This window comes from Ziziphus jujuba, chromosome 11, assembly GCF_031755915.1.
Source record: "Ziziphus jujuba cultivar Dongzao chromosome 11, ASM3175591v1".
In the NCBI taxonomy this organism is placed as follows: domain Eukaryota; kingdom Viridiplantae; phylum Streptophyta; class Magnoliopsida; order Rosales; family Rhamnaceae; genus Ziziphus; species Ziziphus jujuba.
Genome location: NC_083389.1, coordinates 28,060,292 through 28,072,343, shown reverse-complemented (window position 1 = coordinate 28,072,343; position 12,052 = coordinate 28,060,292). Strand labels below are relative to the sequence as shown.

The window sequence follows — 12,052 nt, the reverse complement described above, 5'->3', positions numbered from 1 at the left end:
TTTTTTTTTTAAATTTCATTTGCTTGACTTGCGCAAACCATTTCTTATTTATTAGTAATTTAGCATCTATTGTTGATCATATTCACTTTTCTGATCCAGGGTACACAAAATGAAAGCTTACCTTATGTATATTATACGCCTACCTATGGATACACACAATCTCCATACAACCCGTACAATCCTTAAATACCCGGTGCTATGATAAGGAGTTGGTGGCCCATTTGTAGGGGGCACAACAGCACTACTCGGTTCCCCCTTACCAAAATGCTGTATCTTCACCTGCTTATATCCCTGTTTTTGTTCAACCAGATAATGTCCCTAATAGTTCGCCTGACTTACTGTTTGATACCGGAACCTCATTTAGTAGATCTGATGCAAGAGGGCTAAAGTACAACTTTAATTCAGCTTCTGGAGCCTTTCCTAACTCGACTAAAACTGCTTCAACTCAGAAAAATCCCTTGACAACGATGACTGAATGGCCAAGACCTACTATTGGACCAAGCAAGCAAGCTGCAACTTATGGAAGTTTGCCTTCTGCTAGTTTTTCCTCTCCAGCTTCAGCTCAATTCTCTTCCGGTATAGTTGTATGTTTTGTTTAGTTTTTAACATCTGAGTGGGTATTTATACCAAGGGAATTTCAGTTTCTAAATTTTGAACGTACGCTTGTTTTTTTCCCATTTTTTCTGCCTTATATGGAGGAAATGCACGTGGCTTATTGTGGCAGCATTACGGGTCTTTTAGGTTACAACTCTAATGCTCCTGGAGGTTTTGTTATCACAATGGATTCACCTAATAATAATTGCTGAAATAACTGAATTTAGTATGATAAGTTTGTTAGCTTTAACTGCTTAGCCTTTTTTTTTCCCCCTTCCCCCCTTCCCCCCTTTTCTCCTCTCTCTCTCTCTCTCCCTCTGTCCCCCCTTATATTCTTAGATTTATTAAACTATTGGGCTCAAGCTACTGGTTCTATATTTTTGGCCAGTTTGAAAGATCACTTTGATAGTTTTCAACCTGATTCCTCTATTTCGGGGTAGAAATTCATCTGGTTCTATTCGAGCTGCTGATAACATTTCTATTTCTTTTAGCAATTAAAAAAGAAAAAAATTCAATGTCACTTGTATTTTCTGAATTCGCCCAACAGAGAAAAAAAAAATTACAAAAATAATAATAATAAAAATAATAATAAAATGAGCCCTTTTCAGTGCCGTGCTGCAATGAAGTCCAAAATTTGATTCTGTCCCAGAGCCCAAACTGTCTAAAATTATCCTTCAAATGAATATGTACATATATATATATATATATACGTATATATTTTAGTGAAATTTATTCATCTTTCCAAATTAATATATAATTATATATACATGTACTATATATATATATATATTGCTTTCGAAGAATGCAGAATGTATCTATATCCTTACGTAGTTCATGTTTTTATAAAAAATCTCAAGCAAAATAACAATAATAATAACTGGGTTCGCATTGAGAAAAAAAAAAAAAAAAAAAAAAAAAAAAAGGTTGGGTTTTTTTTTTTTTTTGGGGGGGGGGGGGGAGTGCATGCATGGGAGTGTGCACCGAAATATTTCCCAGCGAAAGGGACAGTGTAGCATGGAATTTCGAGAATGCCCCTTGGATAGCCGTAATACTCTTCATTCGTTATAACTAACTTTTTCACTCTGCATGCCTATGCCCCTACCCCTCTCAACTCTCTCTGCTATATGCCCCTGCCCCTCTCAAAACTCTCTCTGCTATATGCCCCTACCCTTCTCAGCTCTCCCTGCCAATAATAGATCGTCCGATCATATTAACTCCTCGAATATGTGTCGTCGGATCAGCTTTTCAACTCTCACAACGCTCTCCCTCTCTCTATAACAACTTTCTCATTTTCCCGCTCTCTCCCTCACGAAAGTGCTGCAGATAAAACAATATAGCTTCTTTTTCCACACTCACGCACGATACGAATAAGCCTATATACCCATTCCAAACCCAGACCTTTATTCTAGATGGGACCCTATCATAACCGTCTCTCCAGAGTCCAGGCACTATATATATCACCCCCAGAAACCTCTCTCTTATTCCATAACATTTCTTTCACTCTCAACTCTCTCCCAATTACCTCATCTCTCATCTCCCACTCACAGAATTCGTCATGAAATCCTCTGCAACCTCCTCCTCGTCGGACCGTACTGGTTCCGGAACTTCATCGGCGGCATTTCAGAAAAAATCTCACGCTTCCTCTGTTTCTCCTTCGTCTTCTTCTGGTATATGATATAAAATGAATTTAATTTGTAATTTCTTTTTTTCCTGAATATTTAAGATATAGAAGAACCTTTCTTATTCTTTCTCACTCTGTTAAACAGTTGAAATGAAGAAGTTGACGACGAAATCCTCAGCCGGCCGTACGGTTTCTGGAAGAAGAACACTTCTCGGCTTGCATCTCAGAAGAAGAAACTTGATGTTTCGCCCGTTTCTCCGTCTTCTCCAGGTGTATAACATAAACTGAGTTTAATTTATAATTTCATTTTTTTTTTTTTTCCCCTCGTATAAAACGATATTCTCTGTCTATCAGAAAGTTGAAAAGAAGAAGATGACGAAGAAATCCTCAGCGAGCCGTACGGTATCTAAAACTTCATCGGAGAAGAACTCAGATTCTGAAACTTCATCGGAGAAGAACTCTTCTTTTCTGAGTTCTGACGACGACGAGGAGGCCAAGGGGAGTTCTGGCGAGGAGGAGGAGGCCAAGGGGGCCAAATCATCGTCTGGTAATAGTAATTTTTTATATCTATTTTATGTTATTTCTTTTTATTATTCTGTTCAATTTAATTTGATTATTGTTTAATCCTTTTTTTTTAATCGTTTTTTATTTGCATAAACAAGTTATGTTTACGTTTATGTAAATTTTAATCATTCTGTTCGTCTAGGCCTTTAAATTTTCATTTCCAGTTCCAGAGTTATGTTTTTTTTTTTTTTTTTTTTCAAATAAAAAGATTGCATTAATTAAGAAACAGAGGTACACATATCGTTACCAAGTAAATCAAAAAGCCATTGAGGCCCGTCTTCTAACCAGGACTCAAAACCAAAGAGATGTGTGGCATATTTAGCAATACAATGGGCCACGTGATTTGTCTCTCTGGGCTCAAACAAACAAACAATTCCTGGACAACTTGATAACAGCTCCTGTAACCTTTCTATCACCAAACAATTAGAATCAAAGTGGTTCATGGATACGGCCCAATTTATAGCCCAAACAGCATTCAGACAGTCACTTATAACTTCTCCCTGGGTGAAGCCCGCCTCCATACAAAAACATATTCCCTCATAAATAGCCATAAGCTCTGCATATCTAACTGACCAGAAAGCTTCAACAGGTTTTGCCATAGCTCCCAAAAGCTCACCTGACGAGTTTCTTACCGCCACACCATTCCCAATCCTTAGGTTGCCCACCTTAACAGCAGCATCCACATTTATTTTAAACTTGTCTTCTTGCGATGGTGTCCAGTGCTGAACCTGACCAAATTGTGACAGTCTGTATTGGCTCTGTTTTTAAGTGTTAACAATTTAAAGTTTTAATCAAGAAAGTTAATGTATAGTTTGTTCCCCTAAAATTTACATAAACAAATTTTTTTTTTCATTTCTTGGGCTATTAAACCAGTCATGTAGGGAGCCCAAATTCAAGCCCATCATAGATAGTCCAGATACAAACCATTACAAAGCCCAATAAACCGAAGCCCATAACCCACTCCAATAACCATCTCCTTATTTATTTATTTGTATCGTCGTTCTGTATTATTTATTTACTTCTGTTTTTGTAGTCTGTTGACTCTGTTTTATTTATTTCTGTTTTCGTATTTAATCTTCTTTTTTTCAATATATATAACATATATTTAGGCGAGGAAGCTGAAACGGATGAGAACAAATTCGAGTTGGATTTCACTGTGAGAGCTACTCCGTGGAGATCCAAAAATCTCCAGTGCGTGGCCACCGTGACTAACGATGATGAGATTGTGCAAGATTGGGTGGGCAAGTTCGGGAATGTCGAAGTTGTAGGCCTCCGAGTAGTCCCTGGTCTTCCTGCTTGTCCTGGTGCCCGGTTTCTATTACCCCAGCTCATTTGCTTATGTGCAGACGAAAACAACTGCCTAATGTACATCCCCAAGAGAGACGCAATTTCAGAGAGCCTGAAAAATTTTCTGGGTGGGGTGCGGATTGCAACTTTCATACAAAAACATGAAACTCTCCGAGCTATTCATCAACTTGGGATACCGAAAGACACCAAAGACCATATACGTGTTGAGGCATGCTGTGAACTACTGGTTTATTACCAGAGGAATGAGCATCCAAGAATGCATCCAAAATTAGATGACGAAAATTGGCTGGAGTATTCTGATCAGTTTACACACGTGCAGCACACAGAAGTGGAAGATACCTTGGAGGAGATCAGAAGCAAATGGGAAGATATGGACTATATCCTGGCTGCTAAACAATCGGTTTTTGCATGCAGTGTGGCAATGCGTTGCCGAAATGTCTTCGACGGCCCACGTCTCAAGCGCATCAAGACAAAGAAACGATTTTAACCATCTCAGCCCAATACAGCCCACCCATTTCACCAGACCATAATCCATCCAGCTATCATTTCCTAGCCCACATCCTCCCCTCAAGCCCATTAAGGAAAAAAAAAAAGATTCCAACTACTCCACCCATTTAATCAGCCTATTCCTTGCTCAGCCCACCCTTCAGCTCTTAGCCCAGCCATTTCATCCAGCGTTATATTTTTAGATTTTATGATCATGCAGACTATTTTGACCTTGAGTATCCAGTCAAAATCTGATGTCTAAGGTTTTTTTTTTTTTTTTTTTTGGACAAATTATCATCCCTAGTTCTTTTGGTATGTAGTACTTGGTTGAATGCAATTTTATTAGTATTTTGGGTTTATGTGGATCTAACGTCTAAAAATATATATATATATATATATATATAATTATAAATAACGAGATAAATTCAAATAAAGCAATAATAAAATAATAATATGAAATAAATAGTTAAACAAAAAATTCCTTCTCATATTGAATTTATATGCCGATAATTGACATTTCTTTAATGGATTTGTATTTATAAATAGTTAATTTCCTCTTCTATTTTATTTTACCTTATTTCTTTAGATTTGGCGACGGATTTTGTTTTATTTGTTTATTTCCGAATTTGTCTACTATGTTTTTATTGTTATGACGTCTTTTCTTTTTATTTTTTTATTTTTTATTTTTTTATGAATTCGTAAAGAATTATGTTATAACCCATATAATTTCTAATTATAACATGTATCGTGATGATAATATGCAACGCAAGAACACAATAATTTCTCACAATAATCTCTTACTTGTTTTATCAACAAAAAATAAAAAATAAAAAATAAAAATAATCTCTTGCTTTTGTCCAAATTCGTTGAAAGTTTTGGGCCATTTTAACCCAGCAAACATGTAGCCCATTTCAATGAGTATCTGTTGGGCTTCTTTGTTGTGATAATAACACGTGTAACTCATACAATCAGTAAGACTTGGTGCACGTCATAAAAAAACGGCGTGACGTTGGAGCAGAGCCACGAGGACGCCGTACGAAATAGCAGTCAGTCGTCGTCTTGCCTTGGCTATGTGAATCTATACACTAGGAAACTGCACCGTGGTAGCGGTGTAAACTACGCGCCGCTGCTCTATGGAGTAGTCCTCGATTTGTCGCATCTCGTCCTGATACTCCGCTCAGAGCTCCGATCAGGTGCGTCAGCGTCTCATTCTTGCTTGTGAATACGGAGACGATGATGATGATGTTGATCTTCTTTTCTGAATTCTGAGTATGAGCTCGTTTCATGCACATGCCTTCCAAATTTCAGTGCTTCTCTGGGTTTTTCTACTCCTTATTCCTTTTTGATCATTTTAATCTCTTCTGTTTGCGTTTTGTTCATTAAAATGAACGTTTTAGGAACAGCCACAAAATATTTTCACAAAGATTCACTTTTAAGAAATTATGTTTCAGACTGTTATATAAACGCTTCGTTTGTGCTTGTGTAATTTATTAATCACCTTCTAACTTAATTTCTTTAACTTTCTTTCTCTGTTTGTTGTTTTTAATTTCTTCTGTTTGTTTTTTTAAAATTTGTTAATAAAAAGTTGTTATTGTCAAATTGAGCTTCCAATGTAAAACATTTTCGAAACTGGCAAAAAAGACATGGGCTTCTAAATTTCTTCGTAACTACAGCATAGCTATAGTAGGTATATTATGAGTTACATTATTGAATAGATATTGGCAAATGTTGGCCTGAGCATCTCATAAATCATTTATTGCAGAGAGTAATGGAGGGTCTAGCAACTCATACAGTTTGAGGTCAAATTTGAGCTATTTTCATCCCATCCTTGCCACAACTGTATTCATTTGACAAAATGGTATGAAATGCTATTATCCATTTTGTTATCTTTCAAGGATAGTTAAATGCCTTCTCTTTATTTTATTTTTTTTTATTTATTTATTATGAACTGTGTGTTTTTGCTTTTAGGGCGATCTCACAAAGTACCCAGGTAGCAAAAGTTCATCGGACAAAGCATGTGAAAAATTAATAATACCAAAGGAAGAGATTCTAGATTATGAGATTCCTCCTGACACAGTCTCGTCAAGGAACTTTGAGGTACGGCCACGTTTTTAGACAGTAGGATTGCATTATGATTGGTTATATGCGCTGAGTTGACATTTATGCTGAACCGTTTGTTATTTATGTTCTTCTTTCTGTATAATTCCAGGATAATGGTGCAAGTTCATCTGGAAGCAATTTAAGATCATCATTTATTGGGATGGGATTTAGACCGTCTCTTGTTGACAAAGTGGTTGAAGAAAAGGGTATGTCATATCTAAAAGTTACACTCTATTGGGGGCTGTTGAAAGGAATAATGATATTTAAAACCAAGAATTTACCCCCCTTAGAAGGAAGATAAATATATTTCAAAAATATTATTTTGAATCATATTATATGGCAAAATTTTGTTGCTGAAGTTTCAATGGTTGAATATTTTATCTTATAATTTAGGTGAAGATGATGTTGACTTGATATTGGAGACTCTCTTTGCATACTCAGTAAGTGAAGATGTATTGTTTGTTGAAATGTCCTTACTTGTTATGCTTTCTTAATGGTATAATTTAATGAAGTCCTTTCAGAATATATATGCTGTTTCCTTGATCCATCTCATCTAAAAGTTTTGAACCAAGGGAATGTTCTCAAATTTTCATTTGTGTATATGACGAGTATGATAAGGAATTCTCTCTCTCATTTTAATAATCTGCTCTGGCAGTTTAAGTTTGTTTTTTACGATTATCTTGTTGTTTTTGTTTTTATGATTCTTTTGTTGTTTATTTTAAATATCTTTCGAATAGCTGTATACTATTTTGCTGTTTTAGATTGCTATATACGTTTAGAGGCTGATATGACCTGTTTTGAAATGAATAGGCTCCTCAAAAATCAAACTCTGAATCCTCAGATTCTCTTGATAGTTTATTCGATGACAATGGCGTAAGCAGCCCTGTAGAAATTGCCATCCTCATTCAACCAAAAGAGGTAATCTGCAGTCTACCGTGGTCATCATTGTTTATAATTTTGTTTCTCTCCAAGATGTATGATGGAAACCGCACATTAGGGTACTTGTTATTGTTTCCATTCGTTGCTTATCTTAAGCTGATTGTTATATGTTAATCTTTAATTATTGGCAGGAGCCAGAGATTGCCAGTGAAATTAATGATGGGAAAAGAGCGTCATTGTTGATGATGAACTTCTCTGTAAATGAAGTTGAGTTTGCAATTGATAAGCTTGGTATGTTGACTTTGACAAGAAAAAAGTCTACTGCTATTAGTGCGAACTAACATAAAGTTATAATGGAATCTAGAAGCTTAAGTTGTTAGGAGGAAAAGGTTGTGATACCATGTTAAGTTATTATCGATACCAGAAGTTTAAGATACCAGGGAAGTGGACCCAATCATGTACATCAAGTTAGCACAAACACGCACTTTTAACAACTGCCGTATTCCTGATTGATGCTACTAGTGCAACTACCATATTTAAGAAGGATATGCCTGGTTTCTTGCAATTCACATTACTTGTTTTGTGGTCTACCGGAATTTATGTCAGATCCATATATTTGCATTTTAAACCTGTCTAATATGTGCATAGATTCCTTACAGAACTGTTGGTCGTTTTTAGATTTTATTCTCGTGTGATATATAAAATAGAGCTTTTTTTTTGGGTATATGATACCTTCAACAATTCAACATAGCGCGAGCATTCTTCTTATATTGCATAACAGGTGAAGATGGTCCAATTGATGAATTGGTGGACTTCATCGTGGCTGCCCAGATAGCTGAGAGATTTGAGAAGGATACTGATGATACAAGTCGTAATGATGAAGAAAAAATTGAGGTCATGATTGATTCTTATTCTGTAGTTATTCGATTTATGACATTTTTGGATGTAGGCTGATAATTAGTGTGCCATAGTTTGACCTGACGCATCCAGGAAGAGAATTGGAATTGTGCTTTAATGCAGGAACTTTATGATTTTGGCCTTTGTTTTGTTATCACATGTGGAGACTTCTTATTGGCTATGAAACAGGAACAGTCTGATGATTTCAGCTATTTTGGCTCATTTGTGATTCAAAAATAGTAATAGCTTAGCAGGTGGCCAATACATAGTTGAACGTCCATCATGGTATACACAATAAGAAAGACTGAATATAGGAAATATTTGCTTGTAACTCTTCTTAAAATTAATTCATTGTATATCGTACTTCCTCCATGTGTTCCTTTCTTTTCCTCTTTTCTTCCATATCTATCAACCACGTAGGTGTAGTTTAAGTGCAATTTAAATAAATAAATATATATATGTATAGATAAAAGTTAATTGGAAAGGAGCAAATTTGCTCTCTCCTTTGATTTTATATTGTGCAGATTCTAATATTAGCGTAAGCTTTGATTCCCAGGATCTCAATAATGAAACCTTGTTTGGGACAATGGACAAAACTGTTCGTTTGCTGGAAATGGGTTTCTCTGAGAATCAGGTTTCATGGGCAATTGAAAATTTTGGTGGGTTTTGGAATATTTATACTTGTCCTAGTTTATATTTTTAATTCATTTCATTCTAATTTCTATATTCATGGATTTAAGTAGAAGGTTGTGGTAGATTTCAGCAGGATCCTTAAGCAATTTTTGCTTAAATTTTAGTTACTCCCTTTGTTGGACTTGAAGTTGATGATAAACTTCATATCCATTTAATTCCATTATTATTTTTGCAAGTATAATTCGGTTTAGCTTGTTGTTAACAATGAGTTACTAATCATTTGTGTCTTTCAGGTTCAGAAGCACCAATTTCGGAGCTTGCTGATTCAATTGTTAGGGGTCGGACACCTGATAGGCGTCGTGGAAAAGATAAGGTTGCTGTTGATTCTTATTATGTTCACTTGCCAGTCACATTCTAATATTAGCAATGGTCATTGGTTTCACAATAGTCTCAATGTATTTACTAATATTATGCATTTAGGAGTTCGTAATATATTGGTTGTGAATATAGTCATATGAATCAAAATCCCAGTGTTGGCGGTACTTATGTGAGGTCTTGTATTTTACATCTAATTACATATTTCATATGGATTTAGGATGCCTATTCCTGCATGTTTGAGGAGCTCTCTTCATTTGTCTTTAATTTGTTTATTAGTGATTTTGTGTGAGTAATGCTATTCCGGTGGTTTTTTCTACCATGTGCACTCCTTTTTTTTTTTTTTTTTTTTTTTTTTTTTTTTTTTTTTTGTGTTTGCATGCGAGTCTTTGCATTTACATGCTTCACTAGAATGCTAAGGATGCCTATTCCTGCATGTTTGAGGAGCTCTCTTCATTTTTCTTTAATTTGTTTATTAGTGATTTTGTGTGAGTAATGCTATTCTGGTGGTTTTTTCTACCATGTACACTCCTTTTTTTTTTTTAATTTGCATGCGAGTCTTTGCATTTACATGCTTCACTAGAATGCTAAACTGCTATTTTTATCTGATGCAGTACCATTCAACTGCAGCAAATACAAATCATTCACAGACCAGGAAGGGTTGCAACCCTGATAGCATGGGAATGCAAGATGTGCTTAGAAATCCCTCATACCATTCAACTGCTGCAAATATAAATCATTCACAGACCAGGAAGGGTTGCAACCCCGATAGCATGGGAATGCAAGATGTGCTTAGAAATCCCTCATATGATGTAAAACCGGAAAACGAGGATTTTAGTGTAGATGCTCCTCAAGCAGTGGATATGAAGTCAGAGGAAGCTTATTTAGGGAAAAGACCTAAAGAGGAGTATATTGATGATTATTCCGGTGCTGTTCCTCAGTTCAAGCATATAAACCATGAGGAAAATCGTAAAGGTAAAAGGCCAAAACAAGAGTATGTTGATTATTCAACCTCTTTTCTGGACCCAGCATGGGAGGAAGAAAAGATTGATCCTAATTTCTCCACAATTGGAATGGCTAATGGAAATACTAGCAAGAATGGTAATAGAATGGTATGTCAATCTCCATATTTCTTGTATGGAAATGTCATAAACGTAGGTCATGAAAGTTGGGAAAAAGTTTCATCATTCCTTTATGGCATGGAGCCTGAATTTGTGAATACTCAGTTTTTCTCGGCTTTGAGTAGAAAGGAAGGTTATATACACAATCTCCCAACTGAGAACAGATTTCACATCCTTCCAAAGCCACCAATGACCATTGAAGATGCAATACCACAGACAAAGAAATGGTGGCCACCATGGGATACGAGGAAGCAGTTGAGCCGCATCAATTCTGAAACTAGTGGAATCTCTCGGCTTTGTGATAGACTTGGGAGGATGCTCGCTGAATCTTGTGGACAGCTCTCGTTTGAACATCAAAAAGAAATACTTCACCACTGCCGGTCATTAAACCTTGTGTGGGTTGGCCGATACAAACTGGGAGCTATGCAGCCTGAGCATTTGGAGCGTATTTTAGGCTATCCTGTTGAACATACTCAACCAGGTGACAGCAGTTTGACAGAAAGACTAGAGTCGCTCAGATACTGCTTACAGACAGATGTATTGGGATACATTCTCTCAGTTTTGAAGTCTTTATACCCAGGAGGCTTAACATTATTGTCTATTTTTAGTGGCATTGGGGGTGCAGAGATTGCTCTACACCGGCTCGGCATTCGCTTGAGAGGCGTTGTATCTGTAGAGACATCTGGAATGAAAAGGAGAATTCTGAAGAGGTGGTGGCAGAATACTGGACAAACTGGGGAGTTGTTGCAGATAGAAGATATTCAGAGGCTAACAAGTAGCAAACTTGAAAGTTTGTTTCGGAAATTTGGTGGTTTTGATCTTATCATTTGCCAGAACCCATCCACCAGTGATAGTGTAGGGAGCTTAGACTCCCCATTTTTCTACGAGTTTGTTCGTGTTTTGCAACGTATAAGAAATATGAAGGAAAAGAAAAGATAGCAACTCTTTCTTCTCCTTTCATAGTCATCATCATCATCACCATCTGATGATTTTCATTGTTGGACTCAGAGACTTGGGATTCCTTTGGATTCATGATAACTTAATTTAGATGGTATTAGAGTTCAATTATCTTAACTAATCTTATATTCGGTTGATTATATTAAGAGTTTAATTATCTCGACTTTTAGATTGTATTTTGTTGCCAAGTAAAAAGCATTGTTGTGGAGCAATGATTTCCATTTTCGTTCTTGGGATGATGGGCAATAATGCCAATGATAATGATGCTGATAGATGGTTGGAGTATAGCTTACTTTTTTCCTGTACAAACTGTTCAATGGTATTGTCTAAATTGCTAAAACATGTTAATTAAGTCAATATTCTTTTACGTAAAATCTTGATCAAGTTAAACAAATGAAGGTTGACCAAATAAGAAAGTCAACTGAAAAAAAAATTCATAGTGAACGTCATGGGCTGGGCCTTGTTCAACAAAACTTTATGTTGGCCCAAGATATTGAAAATTCATAACTGAATCGTC

General features: G+C 36.1%; 1 protein-coding gene across 3 annotated transcripts; it reads left to right on the top strand.

Moving 5' to 3' along the window:
• Positions 1-5,543: 5,543 nt before the first annotated feature.
• LOC107433286 (probable inactive DNA (cytosine-5)-methyltransferase DRM3) lies at positions 5,544-11,698 on the top strand. Of its 3 annotated transcripts, none has more exons than XM_060812723.1 (11): positions 5,544-5,766; positions 6,336-6,431; positions 6,542-6,670; positions 6,783-6,879; positions 7,067-7,113; positions 7,484-7,591; positions 7,744-7,843; positions 8,334-8,446; positions 9,006-9,108; positions 9,376-9,455; positions 10,072-11,698. In XM_060812723.1, exons 2-11 carry the CDS (start codon positions 6,429-6,431, stop codon positions 11,515-11,517), a joined length of 2,226 nt encoding a protein of 741 aa, XP_060668706.1. In that variant the 5' UTR covers positions 5,544-5,766; positions 6,336-6,428; the 3' UTR covers positions 11,518-11,698. The 3 variants fall into 3 exon arrangements, with proteins under 3 accessions (XP_060668706.1, XP_060668707.1, XP_060668708.1); XM_060812724.1 differs by having other exon boundaries at positions 5,544-5,842; XM_060812725.1 differs by lacking the exons at positions 5,544-5,766; positions 6,336-6,431; positions 6,542-6,670; positions 7,067-7,113 and having other exon boundaries at positions 6,788-6,879.
• Positions 11,699-12,052: the final 354 nt, after the last annotated feature.